Source organism: Haplochromis burtoni, unplaced genomic scaffold, assembly GCF_018398535.1.
Source record: "Haplochromis burtoni strain Fernald_Lab_line unplaced genomic scaffold, NCSU_Asbu1 Contig_378, whole genome shotgun sequence".
Taxonomy (NCBI): Eukaryota; Metazoa; Chordata; class Actinopteri; order Cichliformes; family Cichlidae; genus Haplochromis; species Haplochromis burtoni.
Window position 1 is genome coordinate 32,409 of NW_024582739.1, and position 18,650 is coordinate 51,058.

An 18,650-nucleotide genomic window follows, 5' to 3' on the forward strand; every position below is an offset into this window, starting at 1 on the left:
GAGTTCACGACTGTCTCCAGAGTCTGCACCTTGGGTCCTATTCCTGTCTGCACACAGCCACACATAACAGTGTAGGCCTGATTATTGTTATTATCCCAATCACGATGCTGTCTGTTAACATCTCCTGTAGGACATGTGCTTGAAAAGTTTGCCCAGCCTCCCTCTCCCAACTTTATCACCGGCAGGTGCCTCAGCTCTGCCATGGCGTCTGAAAAAGTGTTTGTTTTTTTTCTTTTTATTCTTAAGATGATTGTACAGCTTAAAGCATCATCTTCTTTTCAAATCCTGTGCTCCTACATTTCAGCCTTTTTATCATTAGTTGGGTTTGGAACATTTTTTTGGGAGCAACTGAAATACAAATGAGTGGTGAATGTAGTTAATCAGAATTGCCAGGACAGACATAAGAGCAACTGGAAAAGTCACTTTTCAAAGCATAAAGTGACTACTGTCTGGAAGCAACTTCATTGCACACTGTGTGAAGTTGGAAGTACACAATGATAGTGCTCACAGTGATCAGAGACTTTAGTTGTACAACTGCACTTTCTTGATTTTATTCCACATCAATTTCATAAACTCATAACGCAAATACAAGCTCTTTGCTCCTGTTTGCGTCAACAACAATGTGTAGTTTGAGACATGCCCCCGCAGTTGTCACTAAAGAAATTCAGCTGCACTTTTATTTTCTTTTTGAACAGCCCTAAACCATTTTTTTCTTTAAAGGAAGTTACAAAAACATAGTCGAAATCTGTCTAAAGTGTGAAGAACAAAATAAGTGGTGTGAAGTTGACACCCTACAAACACGTTTATCAGAGAAGTTGGTGTAATGGACCAGTGTGACATGACTTTTGCTATGAACACTGATAGGGTGACTTGTACAGTATTTTCTTTCATTAGTTTACAGTCAGTCACAACTTTGTTGTATTGGACTAAATGTGCAATGTTTGCTCAGTTCCACTATGGTTCACCTAGCTCTGAGCAGGTAACCTATATGCCTAAAGGACTCCTGTAAGTGAGTGAGTTTGAGTTCCTGCGACTCATTCCTCCCCACCTCTGTCACCGGAAGTCTTTTTTTCTTGCTTATTTTGTTTATGTGCAACCACAAAAGCGAAGAGGGGAGGGGAAAAAAGACTTTTACAACTATTTAATATAAAATGGGTTGACAGTAGGTATAGTTTATTTACAGTATACGTCATGCTATAACATAAAAGGCAAATGTAAAGCCAACAACAAAATGAAATGTAGAATTGTAACTAAATTAAGGCTTAAATGCATATAAAATGGCAAAATATTCATTCATAAATCAATTAAAAAAATACATATTCAAATAAGGCTGATGCTTTGATTACACAACCAAGAAGGAAAAAGCTTATTGTCAAATAATGGTGGTGGAAGTCTTGCCACCACATTGGTTTATTTTAAGACCAGATTAAATACAAAACAGACAAAACAAATAGCGCACAACACACACACTCACACACACACACACACAAACAAATATAAATTTGGCAAGATAAGTGATTATACATTGCCATTTTTTCAGTTTTAACTTAAACTGAGAGTAACACATGTTTGGGTTACAACATATAACATTTTTTAACTCCACCCATAAGAAGCAAAAACCTCTGATTTTAAATTTGGCCCCTGTGAAGCACTGTACTGCTTCCATCTTGCATTTTCCATTTGCACTGCCCATCAGAGTCACACATACATGTGCAGGTTCTGTGTCAAATGGACTTCTATGTTGAGCATCATCTCGGTGTTCAGCGGAACAGTCCACGGTATTCATGCCCCAAGGTGGCGCATCAGGTTGAGAGCATGACCAGGAGCATACTCATTTATTTTTAACCATAAGCCTTCAATTCATAACACAGAGCTTTACAGTCACTTTCTGAGAGACATCTAGAATCTTCAGCGTAAACAACCTGAACTGTGACGTTAGCCCATGGGGCATTGCAGACACGGCAGTTTCCCACCAGTGTTTGCCCTCCACCCCCTGCATGTGCACTTGTTTCCCAAAACATTTAACTTGTGAGTAAATGAGTGAAATTCAGTCCACCGTTTACTCCCAGGTCCTGGGAGCAATCTAAAGTTAACAGAAGCACAAAAAGTGACTCAGAGGTGAAATAGAAGATAACCTTGAAAGCTAGAGTGATTAAAGGTTATCACGTGAGGGCTGTTTTTGGTATTTTGCCTTTTATGGGTGGAGTAATGAAACATTGTTCCTTGCATTTGTAACACTACTGAATGCAGAAACTCTTGCATTCGTTGTATGACAGCTTCTATTTCATTTTTCAGTGGCTTGGAGGTTTATTTAGTATATTTTTATGAGACACTTTATAACAGTGCTCATCATTCAGAACTTTTAAACCTTGACCAGATTAAACTGAGTTCTCCAGGATTGCTTTGAGCATATTTGTTTAACAATACAAAAACTAAAATTAAAAAAAAAAGAAGAAAAGAATTAAAAACTAAATTTGATAATGAGTCACAGCGGCTCAGATTGAACTTGGCAGCAGGCTGAAAATAATAAGAATAATAAGATGTGTGTATTACGGTCATGTGGTTGATGAAACGTTGCTGACGAAGCTGACATGAGAAGTGGCACGATATACATGAATAGCTACACAGTATATAAGCATTCACTTTTATGTTAACTTGGCCACTCAGCTAATGGAAGACTATTTCTGATGCAAATATATTTATTTTGTAAAGAGTAAAGAAAGTAAAGGACTGTATAAAAAAGACAAATAAATCTGTGAAACACACAAAAAAAAGGTTAAAAAGGTTTTCCATGTAGCTGCCTGGAGCATTTTTTTTTTCCTGTGAAGTCACATAGAAAAATGAAATTTTAGGCCTGTGATTTTCAGGCCGGAAAGTGCTGAGAAATCATCTTTGGATGCCCCCGATAATACTGTCTGGTCAGCAAGGAAGGACAGGAGGATATACTCAATAAAAGAGCACCTCGTCACAAAATACTGGCAATCTGGCACATTTTTTTGGATCCCAGTAGCGGGCTGTGTGGTTCATCAGAGGACCAAAGTGACGATGTCACAGAAAACAGGAGGGCAGGAGACGCGTGAAGGGCTCAGATGAGGGAGATCCGTATAGGGATGGCGGGAGAGTCTGTCCTGTGATGAGGGGAGTGATGAGACACCACGTGTTCCACCACTGCGTGTTTAGACATGTGTTTCATAAGGTAGGTCTCCTGAGAAGAAGCAGAGGAAAGCTATTTAGATGTGACCGTTGCCCCTTAATTGAGACTTAAAAACATGACTCGGGTTTTGAACTCACAGAGGTGTACGACCTGCCGCACATGCTGCAGCAGTAGGCCTTGGCGTTTTTTATGGCATGTGCAGACAAGTGGATTTGAAGTGAGGCAGAGTCTGAGTAGGCACGGTAACAGTTGGAACATTTGAAGGGCTTGTCTTTGTTGTGCTGCCTCTGGTGAGACTTTAGAGAGAAAACACACGCACACAAAGCCAAATGGTCATCAGGCAAGTTTAAGGGGAAAAAAAAAAAGTACGTCAGAGTTCATGTTTACCTACCTGCAGATTAGACAGCTGCGTAAAAGCTTTTTCACATCCAGGATGGGCACATTTATAAGGCCGATCCCCTGTGTGGATTCTGAAACGAGAAAAATGAACCAACAGGTGAGACGGGAAGCCGGCAGCTTGCAGATGTTTGCAATCTACTTAGTTTTGAATGAATTCAAATGATTGCTCAAGTTACAAGGACATCTGCACAGCAATGAATAATAAGTGTCGTCAGTGAGGTTAATTCGGTCATGGAAAGTGGAAAAAAAAAGAAAATGCCAGCAAAAAGCAACACAGATGCTTGAAAGAATGGTCAACCTTTAGAATAAAGTCTCTCCTTTGAAGCAAGAAAGAGACTTCTTTCCACTTTTAGGTCTGTACTTGATGATGGCGATGTGACATATATGCATGTGTCCTCAGAAGCCTTATTTAATACTGGGTTGTTTGGTCAGGCTGGGTGGTCTCCTTTGTCATGTCATGAACTGGTAACTCATTTATAAGGCTATTCTTGATTTGTTCACATCTTACTCACTGACTTACATTCACCAAAAAGTTGAATTTAATTCAATTTCCTTTATATAGCATCAAATCACAACAACAGTTGCTTCAAGGTGCTTTACACAGTAAGGTAAAGACCCTATAATGATAAAAAAAAATAGAGAAATCCCCAACAATCATATGACCCCCTATGAGCAAGTGCTTTGGCGACAGTGGGAAGGAAAAACTCCCTTTTAACAGGAAGAAACCTCCAGCAGAACCAGGCTCAGGGAGGGGCGGCCATCCGCTGCGGCCGGTTGGGGATGAGGCAAGGAAGACGGGACAGGAGACACGCGGTGTTAAAGAACCAAAGATTAATAATGTGAGAAGTTATTGGTTATTCCTTTAGTTTTCCCCAAAGGTTTGTACTGAATTTGGAAAAAGAGCAATCAAATTTTCAGCTTCTTTCTCCTTGAATCAGCTGCAGAATCAACTAAAACTTAAGGAACCGGTCTCAATTAATGAATTTAAGGCAATTTCAAGTGAGTTCAATGCAATTACTTTAGCCTGCAAATGTTTTTGCTGGAATATTATTACCTAGAAAATTACTTTTATTGACACCCGAGGTTTATATATTTTGGTTGTTTCTGCATTTATTTATTTATTTACAGCTGATTGCAAAGAGAAACTGTGACCATAATCTTCTCTTGTCCAAAGTACATGTTCAGTATAAGTTCATGTAATTATCTGTCAAGGTGAAAAATGAAGCTGCCTTCATGACATGAAAATCTCTAAGTTCAACACACTTAGCTTACCCATTACTCTCACGTCATGTTAAAACCATGTGGACTTCTGATGGTTCTGCCTCTTGTGGACGCTCTCTATATAATCATGTTCATGACTTCTTGCTAATTAGTTTTGAGATTTTCCATCAGTTGATTCATTTTTAGTATTACACGACTTTTCATTCTTTTGTTGCTTGCATCAAACTTCAGAATGAACATTGAAAAGAAAACTATACTATTTCTTAGTGTCTGGCTTTATTATGTTGTCATGGGACTATTTAAATTAAATACAGAGTTTAAATGAGTTTAAAAAAAGATGCATTTTCTTTTCTTTGCTTGTACCTGGTTGGCTGCCCTTTTGCTTTGAACAGCTTTTAATCTTTACGGCATAGATTAATCGAGGTACTGGAAACATTCCTCAGAGATTTTGAACCATATTTATATGAGAGCATCACAGTTGCTGCACATTTGTCCGCTACACATCAACGATGCCAATCTTGCCACCCCAAAGTTGCTCTATTTGATTGATATTAGGAGACTGTGGAAGGCCATTTGAGTACAGTGAATTCACTGTCATGCTCGTGAAACCAGTTTGAGGTGATTTGAACTTTGTGTAATGGTGTGTTATCCTGCTGAAAGTAGGCATCTAAGTACAGATGGGACTAAGGGGTCCAAACCATGCCAAGGAAATATCCCTCACACCATTACACCATACTTTATGCCAAATTCTTACCCTACAATCCCGATGTCATATCAGAATTTATGAATCTGAGGCCAGACAATATTTATTCCAATACACTGTAGTCCAGTTTTGGTGAAGTTCAGTTTCCTGCTCTTAGCTGACAGGAGTGGCATCTGGTGTGGTCTTCTTCTACTATAAGCTCATCTGCTTCAAGGTCAAAAGTAATGTTTGTTCAGAGAAGTAGTTGAACAGTCAAAGCTAATAAAATGAATGTTTATTTGTACATGTCACAGAGAATTCCAACCTTTTTGAAAACCGGGCTGCACAACAGGCTCAAACGTCAGCTCCTGTTCTTACAAGTTACCATTATTTATAGAGCCAGTTCACGCTAAATACAAAATAAATATGTCAAGTTCAAGCATATATTTTCTCTCATGTTGTAATATTAAGTGATTATCCTCATTAGGAAACACTGAGCTGTAGGGGAAGATCCAGCTGTCACGTTAAAATAGGACTCGTGCATTTATGTTCCCTGTGCTTTTAGAAGATGACAACATAATTGCGAAACAAACTATCACAAATACACTGTAAACATTTCAGACCTGGTGTGCTGCTGAAGGTGGGAGAGCTGGCGAAAACATTTCTCACAGTAGGTACAGCGATAAGGTTTGACGCCCAGGTGTATGCGCAGGTGCTGGGCTAGGTAGGACGCGTTCGCAAAGGACTTGGTGCAGTGAGGGCACTTGTGAGCCTTCGCCTCTGTGTGTGTTTTGGAGTGAATCTGCATGTCTGACTTAGAGAAGAAGGTCAGCGGACAAACTTTACACCTGCGTCAAAAACAGAAACAGAGATGCACTTGTGAATATTCTTCCAACCCCCATTGTTTCAAAAAAACAGCAGAAGTGTCGCCAAACCCCTTTGCACGTTAACGCCGTGAGGAAGCTGTTAAAGCTATGAGGAAGTTCTTTCTTGTATTAATACTTAATACTAATTAATACTAACGAGCTGCTGTAAATGCAGGTCTTTTGCTACCTGTAGGTTTTTCCCTCTTTGGCAGCAATGGTGATGCATGACTGGTCGTTGCCTGAGGCTAGAAATGGGTAGGGCACCACCAAAAGAGATGACCCATTCTCTGCCTTTATCTTCTTGCGTCCTCGTTCCTGCTTTGGAGGAGGACCGAGGAGTCCCACAAGTCCACCGCTGTTTTTCCCAGGCTCCATGCCGTGGCCGGCCAACCCTGAGATGAGGTGAGGGGAGGGAGCTCCACCCAGCCGGCTGTGGCTGCTTGAGGTGGGCGTGGTGGGGGTGATGATCTCCGAGGTGTTTAGGTTGCCTGTTCTGGATGCCAGCGCCACACCTAACAGATGGAAGACAAAGACATGATTGCAAAGCGTTTACCTTTCAGCTGGCATAAATCCAGAGAGGATCAAATAGATATTCAAAGATATTTCATATTTCCTGGGGTCTCCAAATGTTTCATTTTAATTTAACGGTGAAGATAGCATCTGTCTAGTGATTCATTAGCTTGTAGAACAACCTTTAACACCAATAACTTGAATTAAACGTTTTCTCTTTGACACCACTTTACAGTGTGTCTTTGGTTCGCTGAGGTGAAATTAAGGTACTGCCACAAAATTTTGAGGTGTGGACTTTGTAACACTGTGATTTTTTCTTTTTCAGCCTTTCTGTTGTAGATGTTGCTGCTCTGCTCGTGATCTATCTTGTCCCGTTGCTGAATCTGGAATATTTTGGTATACAGAGGAGCTCATAGTTGACTTTAGGACCTCAAGGTGCCTCTTGCTGAAAAACAAGCCCAAATCATCTCCCCTCCACTACCATGCTTGACAGTTGCTATGAGGGGAGTGTGTTTAAATACTGTGCCTTATGGTCAAACATCCCCACTTTGTTTCAGGACTGATTTGTTCAGATGCAACTTTTCAAACCTAAGGTGTGCTGCTATGTTGTTTTCAGAGAATAGAGGTTTTCTTCCAACAATCCTTCAAGCTAGTTCAGTTTCTCTGAGCATTGCACGGTCTGACCTCGGGGTGAATTTGCTGGGACATCCACTCCTGGCAGGAATGTGGCCTTGTGTTCACACACATACCTGAATGCTTCAGACCAGCAAACCAACAAAACTTCTACTTTTATAGAGCTGCTCTCACTTGCTGATCGTCAATTATTCACATATTAGCAGCACCTGGTTTCTACTTACCCTTTAACTTCACATGGAAGCAGTAAAAGTGTACTAGTGTTTCCACTTTTTCACAGGACTGCACACACAAGTATTATTTGCCTGGCAATAGGACTGGCATGACTTCATTAAGCCGTGACACAGTTTAGGCACCTGGACACAATAATGCTGCACGTTGTAGCATGCCACAGAAAATCTATAAATTTGCATGTACAATCAAATGGAAATAACTTGATGCTGCATCTGAGTTTAGTTGATCCATTTTACAATGATAAATATCCCAGTCTGCAGGTGCTTAAGAGCACAGGTAGAGTTTAAACTGCAGTTCCTTAGTTTAGGTTACCATGTGGCTTTGCTCACATTGTCTACATCCATCCATCCATTTAAATTCTCTCATCTTAAAATACAATGTATTCATTATAAAGCTGTGAAATCTTAGTGTTTAAAGTTAGCTCTGTAAATATGGTAAAAGGTAAATGGCTGTTATCGAACACTTTGCTACTCAACTTAAGCACTTTATAAAATATGCCTCATTGACACCCATTCATTCAATCACATTTTCTGAACCTAAATGCTTTCTAGCTAACATTTATACACATTGATACACCAAGATGAATACACCGAGAGCATCTTGGAGATCTGTATCTCACCAAGGATACTTTGGCATGGAGACTGGACCAGCCAGCCACCAACCTTTCGATTAGGTTGACCTGCTCTACCTCCTGAGCTACAGCCACACCCATAAATATGTTTGTAATTCTAAATAATCAATAAAATCTGCAGAAATCTGCATGGTTACCTGAGACGTGGTTTGTTCTGGAAGGATGATCTATGAGTTGACGCAGATGCCAGTCTTCCCATAATCCTCTGGCTTTTATAGCTGCCTTGTCATCTAGATTCAAGTTTACATCTCCAAGAATACGGCCTGAAAGACAACCACACACACACAGCCTGTGTAATTACAGACTAAATGCAATGAAATGACATTACAGTAAAATTATTAAAGAAATTTCACCAAATTTGAAGAATACACACACATATATGTGCGCCCTTACATAACTGTAACTTCCTGATATGTGGACATGTGAATAGACTTTTCATTACTAATTATATTAGCCTTTAATGAGGCAAATGACTCTTTGCAGGAGACTAAGGAAACTGGTGTGTACTTAGCGCTGGAGTACCTGTGACTGAGCTGGAGGCAGGGCGGGCGTGCAGGGCGATATCAGGCTGAGATGGGCTGTGGTTGTGAAGAACAGGCATCTGCTGGGCTTTGGATATCCCATGCTGGCCGCCTTCTGGCTGGCTGGAGGTAGCCAATAGAGGCTGCTGGGAAGGGGCTGAAGCAGGGGGCAGATGATGCGGTCTGATCTTCTCCGCCATCAGCTGCTCCTTGATTTTATTGATCAATACTAGGTTATCCAGCTGACAGCCAGAAAACAACATTTGTGACAAGAAAACAGCCATCAGTTCAGTCAGTCAGTTCATAAGGAAATGGTTCCCTCTTGTGGCTAACACCTGATATTACATGCGTTTCCAGCCATTTCCCTTTGGAGGCGCTTTTTTTTAAAATGATTTTTAAAACCAGAAAGAAGCCCAAATAGGTAGTAGCTGCTGAATAATGCAGAAAAAAATTAAAAATAAAACGTGACTTCCTCTGAGTGATCTTCAACAATCCTTGGTTTCAAGGTTTGTATGACTGTTATTTAAACATACACTTACACTTTCTCTATATTCATTTTATTGACAGTATTCAGATGGGAAGATTTATGCTAACTGTGTTGCCAAAACTAATCGGCAGTTAGCACAACTTAGCTTAAAGAATGGAAAAAATGTTTTAAAAAATAAAAAACTAGCCTAGCTCTCTCCAAATTAAAAAGCTTTTCCCCAACATGCCACACCTGTTTAACTGCAATAAATAAATTAAAAAAAACATGAAAATAAATCAGAATGTAGTTTTACCCGAAGTTATGTGTATATCTTAGCCACACAATGCTAAGCTATAAAATATTTCAGTGCTAACCACCTTCAAAATCACAGCTTTTTAAATATTAAATATTGTTTTTTCCCCAGGTTAATCGAATTACATATCAACATTTAAGGATTTAGTTGTGCTCATGTTTTTATTTAAATCACTGTACATACAGTAGTTATGTGCTTTTTTAAAAAAAGAAAAATTCATGCTAGGCTAAGCTAAATACTTTCTGGTTGTAGCTCTATATTTAACAAACAAATATTAAAATTTAATTATGTCAGAAAAACTAATAAATGTTTCCAAGTGCAGTAAGGTGCAAACATCGTAAGCTGCCCCTCATTTCTGTATGTTTTGCTAGGTAAATAGATACAGGCTAGGTGATTTACTGAAACGTGCTAGCATAAAGGTAAAACATACTTTTTTTAAGTGTACATTTCTAACAAGCTTAAAGGCAAATATTTTCCAAGGCAGTGTTTAATTTTCAAGGTTGCCATTCACAACCTGAACTGTTAGGCAAGCTTTCTTTCTTTAAGTAGTCTTCAGGAATAGTTCTCCAGACTTGTTCAAGGACATTCAAAGCTCTTCTTTGTGTGTTGGCTGCCTTTTTTTTCTAGTCTCTATTGTGATGATTTCACATTGCTTCAATATTGTTGCGGTATGGGCTCTGGAGAGACCAATCTAATCTATGACTGATAGAGTTGCACTGAGTTTTTATATCCAGGTATTCTTTTAATGCATTGGCAGTGTGTTTGGGATCATTGTCAGGCTTTGAAATGCTTTCCAGTTGGTATTGCATGGTGGTTCAGCCAACTGCATTCATAATTCATCAATTTTGACAAGATCTGCAACAGTACTGGCTAAAATGTAGCACCAAAGTACGAAAGATGCTCCACTGTATTTACGCATGACACACTCACCTCTCCACCTTTATCATGATCTCTGCCATATATATATATATACACACCTCAGTTTTTTTTCTCCCTGGTTCCCTCCTTAAGAATGACTTCTCATTAGCCACCCTTCCATTGTACACAAAACCAAGATATACCAGGTTTTCAGTTAGTACCTCTTTTGGAATTACCTTGTTGGTGTAAAAATACTGTTTTATGCCTTCAAACGGTTTTAATTTTGGCATGTTTCATAGATCGTTATATTTAGACACCACACTGGTTGATCGCTCGAGTTTGGTGCTTTGTTTAAGCTTGACTGATTCATAAATCTGTTCCTCTGACAATGGTCAGGTACAAGGACTGGACTGAAAAGTGAAAACGCAGCCATGGTCCAAAGAACAACTTTAAGAGTCTGGACAACTACTGCCCAAGACCTATTTAAAACACTACAACAACACCTGGCTCTTTGGAAGCAAATTATGAAGAAATGAAATATTGAATGCTCTATTTGTCTAGATCATTTAAAAATATATATATTTTAAAACAAAAACAAAAAAATATTCTAAACAGTCATGTAGAGTGTAGTGTTAAGATGTTTAGAAACAAGGGTGAATACCACAGTCACTCACCTGACCAGGCATGGCAGGAGGGGGAGGCCAAAAATAAGGGTTGTTAAAGCGGGGTTCAGCCATCCTGTAATAAATACATAGGGGTTATAAAAAAGGTGAACGGTGCTCTAAATGCTCAGGACTGAGGAAACATCTGTAGTCAGACTTACAAGACAGGGATATCCACATTTACGTGTGATACCTTATCCCTGGTTCCACAGGTGAGTGATTGTTTTTAAGTTTTAAATAACAATGCAGGAAGTTATTTTGAGCACCCTTCACCAGTTTGCGGCTCCTCAGATTGATCTTGTTTGAACCCACTGTTGTGAGAATCCTGGTAAAACGATGTCCTATATATATTTATGTGTGGATCTGTTGTTCATGTAGCACACAGCGGTTAAAACATGTGTCAGTAGCTCTCCACCCGTGCAGCAGCTGACTGTTAGATGTGATAATTTGAGATAATCTTTTCCAGTCTTGTGACAGCATTTTCAAAGAAACCCTGTATGAGTCCTCCTGCTTCCCGAAAAGTGTGTGAGAAAATGCTGTTTTCTCACACTTCATCTTCATCACTGATAGCAGGGAGGATGCTTCCAAGTTGCATTCGGTGAGTTTTTTTTTTTTTTTTGGGGGGGGGGGGGAGTGATGTCAGGCTTTTCCTTAAGATCTCCAACCACAAGTCAGCATGATGGGCATGCTGCCCGAGAGAGAGGCTCACGCAAGATTACAACAGCCAGCTAGAGGAACAGTTATCAGAGAAAACAGAAATGTTAGAAGCAAAGTGGCTCAGATCGTAATCACCCGCTTTTTCTGTCTCCACCTTGACACATGGGGCCCCGACTGGTTAAGAGTCTGATGGGCAACAGAGCAAAGTTTGCACAGAGTACAGCAAGACCCAAAAGACAGCCAGTGCCTAAACCAGAAGGTCAGTAATCCAATTATAAACACAGACTACAAGTATTGCTTCACAGACACAACATGCTACACTCATTTGTAAATGACACAGCTGTTAACCTTAATTGTTTTCTTCCCTGGTTGACTACGATGGCACAATGCGAGCACAAACCTAACAGTGCTTTATCGAGAAGCTGGTTTGACCAGGCGGCCAGAAACGCTCCTATTTTTCAGGCAGAGAACGTTACTAACTGCTCAAGTCCTGACCCGAAGGCCTTTCTTTCCATAACTTCTCTTTTCAACCCTGTATGAAGTTCTTTTTAAAACATTTCGCATTGCATGCTTTGGCACACATCCCCATTCCTAAGTCTGTTTGGCTTAGCAGAGGCAGAACAGAGTCCACATGAGTGAGCCAAGAGAAACAAAACTGATATGTTCAGGGGTACGAGCGTACAGTGCACCCCACAAAATATTTCTCTAATGATGCCAGCGGGGATACGTTTCAGTTCCCGGACCATTTCTGTCTTAAGGCAGCAGGCACAGTTTAGCAGTCCGTCTGGCAGCGGACAGCTTTGTGGCACTTTCAGACGCGACATCCTGACACACTGAAAACGCATGCAACAGCAGCGAAATGCTCAAGTCGTCAGCAGTCAATCCGCAGGTTAATTTTTACGTCCTATACAGTCAGGACTGCATTGCTTTGCTCATTTAAGGACTGATTGTGCCAATTTTGGCCAGATTAGTTTCATTTTTTGTAGTACTGCATCTGACCTTGAGTATGGCAAGTTAAAGGTGCAATTATTTCCAGTCTATGGTTACTCTTGCTACAAAAGAAAAGTTAATCCAGGTGTTCAAGTTTTAAAAAAACCCAAAACAAAACAAAAAAAAAAATCACACGATGCAACAGCATGAAATGTCACTTAATAATGCTGTTTAAAACTCTGAGGTTACTGTGACACTTTTAAAATGTTACTGGTTTTATTCAGAAGAAATAAACTCCTGCAGGTGATGAATTAATTAAATCATATGATGCACTTGGACACATCACCCTTCTAGGCTAATGTGGCAGCTTTAGGCTTTTACCGTGACAAGGTCTGACCTGTCACCTTCTGAAATGTAGGTTTTAAACATGTTCATGTTTACAGCCACAGACATGGCAGATTAAAGTTCCCTATTTTGGGTTCGTTAATATTTATACCGTGATACTTTGTGGTTATTATGACTATTTATTAATAGATTAGCAATATTAATAAGAGAAAGGGGTGTGAATATACACCCAGAAAATAGAAATCATGAAGCGATCTTTTGTAGCTTAAATAATTGGGTTAAATAACATTTTCCTTCGACTTTTAAAGCTTTAATAAGGCTTCAAAAACAATCACGGTAAACATGCTTCATGCTGTTAATTTTGCATGAACTGTTATTGAATAAGTAGACTAATATATCTGCACATTTTTAGAGTCTAACGATCACACAGTTGGTTAGTCAGTCTCGGTCTGCTGGCAGCACATTTTAAATCCAGAACATCCTCTTTAAACCTCAATATTTCAGCTTTAAAAATAGATCAGACTTCGAGATTGCCTCTAAAAATTGAAATCCAACTTTCCCTGAAACAAAAGTTGCCGTTAACTTTCCCCATTTCTGTACCCGCTCTGCTTTTTTAACCCTCCGTTAAAAACAAAAAAGGGATCCGCTGTGCAAATCTTAACCCGAGCAGCTTTAAACACGAGCCGTTCCCTCCGGAGAGACACGATCCTCCGCTCTCCCCGGCCTGTCCGCCGCCTCTCCCACATTCTCAGACAGTTTATTAAAAAATTTCAGACAAAAGGAAAACAAAAATGGCAGCCCAGTCTTATTTTTATAAGCACTGGACGCCATATTCTGCAGATCCGAATATTATAAGCAGATAATTCTCCGGATGTGATTAAACGCTGCTGCGACGCATCTGCTAGCGGCATGTTTGCATTAAGCGTACGAATGATTGTTTACTTTGATTTGCAGGTTTGAATAGCCCGGCTCGGGGAGGAGGAAAAAAAAAAAGCCCTGACACTTCCTACAACAATCATCATGCCTTTGCTGAATGCTCTGCAGCTGCTGAGCCATAAATCCAAACGTCGATGATAATCCTGACGCGCCGTGGAAGCTTTAAGTGGCACTGCGGCCGAAAAACGAAGTGATTATTCGCCATTAATGCGCTGCAAATGCGCTTTTTTGTAATTCCAACTTTTGCATGACTTAAATAAAAACGGTGACGAAGCGACACGGAGCAGCTGCGTGTGTGTGTGAGCGAGAGAGAGAGGGGGTAAGGAGGGTAAAAAAAAGCAAAAAGAGGCAGAGAAATTGCATCGAGTGGCCAACGTACCTGAACCAGCGAGCAAGGAAACAATTTTTAAAAAAGGATTAGAGTCTTCTTTCTGCTCGCTCTCAGTCGGACTTCAAATCTTCCGGGTCGCCTGCTGTTCACTTCTGGGTGCTGCAGGCGAGGAATTGTTCAATGTAAAAACACTGCGCTCAAACAGATTTTTTAACCCATTTTCTGGCTTCTGGTTTCCTCGCAGATGTTGTGCGCATTTGCGCTGTAGCGTTAGATACACAATGGAAAAGTTCACATTTATCTGTGCACTGATTGTTTTGGCAGTAAGACATTTTATCTTATTTTATTTTATTTAGTGTTATATTATATATTTGCATATGAAAGGGTGTCTCTTTCTTGTGTCATCGCTGAGAACAGGTGTGCACACAAATAATAAAACACAAGTCCAGCTGAGGTTTTTTTTTATTTTTGCTTTTGTTCGGTTTTTTTCCTCCATCAGAGAGAGCGAGAGAGAGAGAGAGGTGGGGTAACAAGTGCGCAGCCTAACAGTGGGATTTGCCCTATGCAGGTGTAATCTGTTACACGGTCTGTAAAAAGCTGGCGCCCGTGTGTAGGAGATCACGATGGTCATGCACACATATGAAGTGTAATCCTCTCAGCAGCAGCAGCATGACAGGCTGCTAATATGCTCTGTGCTTAGCTCAGCAGGAGATGGCACTGCTGCCACAGAGAGGGCTTCAGCTGATGGTGAAGGTTTTGCCTCAATGATGAAAACAGGAGATATTTAGCATAGTCCCTTTACATTAGGGAATGGGACATCTCTAAACTACCACTGGTCATTTATTACTGGAGGTAATGCCTGTGGTGGTTTATTGTATCTAACAATCCATTATTTAAGGGGCCGATTGAGGCAGTATAAAACTGTCAGTGTGGTTCTCCAAAAGTTGATTCTGTCCATCTGGAACGTAGTTTTTTCAGTTTTTTTTCCACTGAAAACACTACATCCAGATGAACAGAATCAACTTTTGGAGATTTATTTACCTGGATGATTGAGCGTGCATCAAGATGTCAGTGTGGTTCTTTAGTGATTGAAGAAAGGGGCTCATTAGTGCGAAGTGAATCTTCTAAAAATTGTAATTTAATTATTTAATGTTTTTAGGTTTTTACATGCCCTCTCACTCTTCTTTGAGGTAATACTAGCATGTATTGAAGTAATCTCAGACTTTTATGTTTTTAGCAGCAGACATGCTGAACTGAAAATGGGGCTGTCGGTTTTTACAAACAAAGGTTTTGTTTAAATAAGAATAGGATTTGTGTTTTTTTTCATAGCGTTCATGGTCCATCCTGTGAAGTGCAAAAACACTGTGCTGTTTCTTTGTCACTGGGCAGAAATGAGTTTGAAGGAGACAAGTTCAAGAGTGGTGAGTTTGGATTTTGCTTCAAAACAATTAATGTGTTAATGTGATGTTTTAGTAAGGTGGGTCATTTTTAATCCATTTGGTTGCTAGGATACTTGAGGAAGTAATAATATAGGATGTAGATAAGAACCTTCAATGGTCTATGATGTACCTGTGAGACAGGTTTGGTGTCCTGAGTGACTAGGAGGATGTATGTGGACAGATGGAAGTTTGGAAGAGTCTAATGAAGAATTACTGCTGGTCTGTTTTTTTATTTTGTTTTGTTTTGTTTTTCCCTTGGTGATGACATACTGCATGGCTACATTTGCACCACATATAGTAGTAATTAGCACTTTTTCTTGGATTTTGTTCCTTGTGTGAAACGTCTGTTTGATCAGATGTGAAAGCCACGGAGTGCTTTCTTTCTTTCTTTTTTGTAAAATTAAATTTTTGAACTGTATTTGTACATGAATGTGAATATTTTCTTTAGTGATTTATCTTTTACCGCATACAGAAATTTGTCCGTGTTGCTTTAACTTTTTTCCCAGCCCGTCACACTGCACAATGTCACAGCCATCAGTGTTAGCTTTAGTCCTGTAGCAGGGTGGAGCAAACCAACTTTGATACCTGCTTATAAAAGCGCTTAGACTGATGCCTGTTCTTCAGTGTGATGTTTTACTGCAGGTGTAACATATACTTTATGCTATAACATGCTGAATTGTAAGCTTGGCTTTGACACAAAAATCTCTCTAAAAAAAGAATTTCAAGGGACAATCCCAACATTTTTAAACAGCATGGCACATTTATGGATTATATTTGACTAACATTGTTTGAAAGCACACATCCTCGTGATTTAATTGCTGTAAACTGTTTTAAGGTGCCAATATCACACCGGCGGTCGTTCTTTACTTTCTGATAAGACTGTTTACACAGCTGAGTGTGCTTCTTACATTTTCTGTTGACTGTAGGGGTCCATTTTTGTTTGACGTGCTGAGCTGCACTTGATGCTTCAAGCTTTTTGTCTTTGCTTGTAAAAGTAGGCTGAATATTTGGTGTTAATCTAATAATATCCAGCAACATAGAACAGAGCCTTAATAAGATCAGATGATTTAGTCCAGAACTGTTGCATTATTGGGGTTTTTAACCTGCCAACAAGCAGCCTTAATGAATGATTTTCTTTAATGTGTCATTTACTAACATGCTGCAGCTCTCTTTACTCTCTGCATCCTCTTAACTATATTTGCTGTTAGCATAAGCGTAAGCGCTCACACACACAAACATTCAAATCTATGTAAAATGCATATCTCAGTGGGACTTCACCTCTTCCATCTTTGAAATGAGTCAGAGAAAACAAAATGCATTCAAATGCCACTAAATACAAAGCAGGTGCACATAGAGAGCAGTGGGCTCTGATTTAATTGGCAGATCTCTGACTCCACATTTGTGGCTCTTACTTGGGCTGAAAGTAAATGTGGTCAGCTCATATTTGCCAAGGAATAACACTATAACATAGGTAATGGCTGCATTTTTCCTTTTTTGTTTGTTGCCTCAAAGTTTAATTCCAACATACATACAAATTTATCTTAACTAACACATCCAGCTGTTTTTCATGGTGGCTGCAGCCAAAGCAGAGGTGCCCATGCCACCGCTTTCCCCCTTCCACCTCCTCCTGGTCTTCTGGGAGGCACCAAGGATTCTCTCACCTAGTCAGATGCAAACTAAAGTGTTCCTTTCACCCTGTTTTGATTTAAACTAAGCAAAATGTTTGGAAATGAGTTGCTGATTTATTATGGGAAATAATTCAATTTGCAAATGTCATCATTGTTGTTACATAAGATGTTGAAAACGCATTTGTATTTCATCATCTATTTAAAATCACATTTAACACCCCAGTCTAACAGCTAGCTAATTGTGACGCCAGCGTTCTTTTCTCCTGTATGATCAAAGTTTTTGGGAGTACTCTATTACAAATAAATGATAAACACACACACACACTTCACTGTTTATTTATCACATTTCACTTTCTGCTTTAGCTTCTCTATAGTTATCTGTCCTGTCTGTCTTGTGTTCACTTTTACTTCCTCTTGTTTCCCTGATTGTTTGCACCTGTGTTGTTCCCCAGCTATATTCACTTCCCGTGGGGAGCCACGTGCATTTAAGTAGCCAGTTTTCTACTTATCGTTTGTCAGTGTATTTGTTATTCCACCCTGAGATGTTTCTAACATGTTTTGTATTTGTTTCCTGGATTTATTTTTTCTTTGGACCATTTCCTACTATGCTTGAAGTTTTAGTTCTGTCTGCCTGAGTTTAAGTCTGCATTTGGGGTCCTCTGACACACACACATCATGACACTATTATGCCATAGAAATCGGTGTTGGGGTCTCTCATGAATAGGCTCAGTTTTTAGGAACGCTTTTGTAAGTTTAGATGGTTCCTTCACTGTATTTTGCAGGATATCTGGGCTCTCACTTAGAGATAGAAGGAAAAGCTCAATCTTTCAGAGGGACTCTGAATAAAGCTATTGCTCCTCCGGATCAAAAGCAGCCAGTTCAGGTGGTAACCAGGCATCCTAGTCAGGTGACTGCTGGACGCCTCATAGGTGAGGTGTTACAGGTATTTCCTATTAGCAGAATGGCCACGGGGGAAACCCAAGACTCGCTAAAGATATTACATCTTTCACCTGATGAGCTGATAGAGATAGCCATAGTGAGGGAACTTGGGGCTTCTCTGCTCAGACTGCTGCCCCCCAAAACACAAACCCGGATAAGTGGTAGAAAATACATGATTGGCTTTTCAGGCAGCCACTAAAATGGACGTCAAAATTTCAAGCCTAGACTGCCCTTGGAGGACATCACAAGATTATTTTCCTTTTGTTCCATTATATTTATATATATATATATATAT

The 18,650-nt window shown here is 39.8% G+C and overlaps 2 protein-coding genes across 6 annotated transcripts in view; one reads left to right on the top strand and one right to left on the bottom strand.

Moving 5' to 3' along the window:
• Positions 1–334: 334 nt before the first annotated feature.
• znf362a (zinc finger protein 362a) lies at positions 335–14,700 on the bottom strand. Of its 4 annotated transcripts, none has more exons than XM_005943664.3 (9): positions 14,398–14,700; positions 11,163–11,226; positions 8,853–9,060; positions 8,468–8,593; positions 6,510–6,834; positions 6,080–6,304; positions 3,546–3,624; positions 3,292–3,450; positions 335–3,205 (listed from the first exon to the last, which is right to left on the bottom strand). In XM_005943664.3, the coding sequence occupies exons 2-9, from the start codon at positions 11,223–11,225 to the stop codon at positions 3,086–3,088; spliced, it is 1,305 nt and encodes a 434-aa protein (XP_005943726.1). In that variant the 5' UTR covers position 11,226; positions 14,398–14,700; the 3' UTR covers positions 335–3,085. The 4 variants fall into 4 exon arrangements, with proteins under 4 accessions (XP_005943726.1, XP_005943724.1, XP_042085008.1 ...); XM_005943662.3 differs by having other exon boundaries at positions 8,853–9,093; XM_042229074.1 differs by lacking the exon at positions 14,398–14,700 and adding an exon at positions 11,312–11,452.
• Positions 11,656–18,650, top strand: part of LOC102304630 — a 24,025-nt gene continuing 17,030 nt past the window's right edge. The window contains exons 1-2 of one of the 2 annotated variants that reach the window (XM_005943666.3): positions 11,656–11,748; positions 11,991–12,066. In XM_005943666.3, coding sequence (XP_005943728.1) covers positions 11,997–12,066 — 70 coding nt within the window. In that variant the 5' untranslated portion in view covers positions 11,656–11,748; positions 11,991–11,996. Of the gene's footprint in view, positions 11,749–11,850; positions 12,067–18,650 lie in introns of those variants that run through there. The other variant, XM_014340520.2, reaches the window with a different exon arrangement.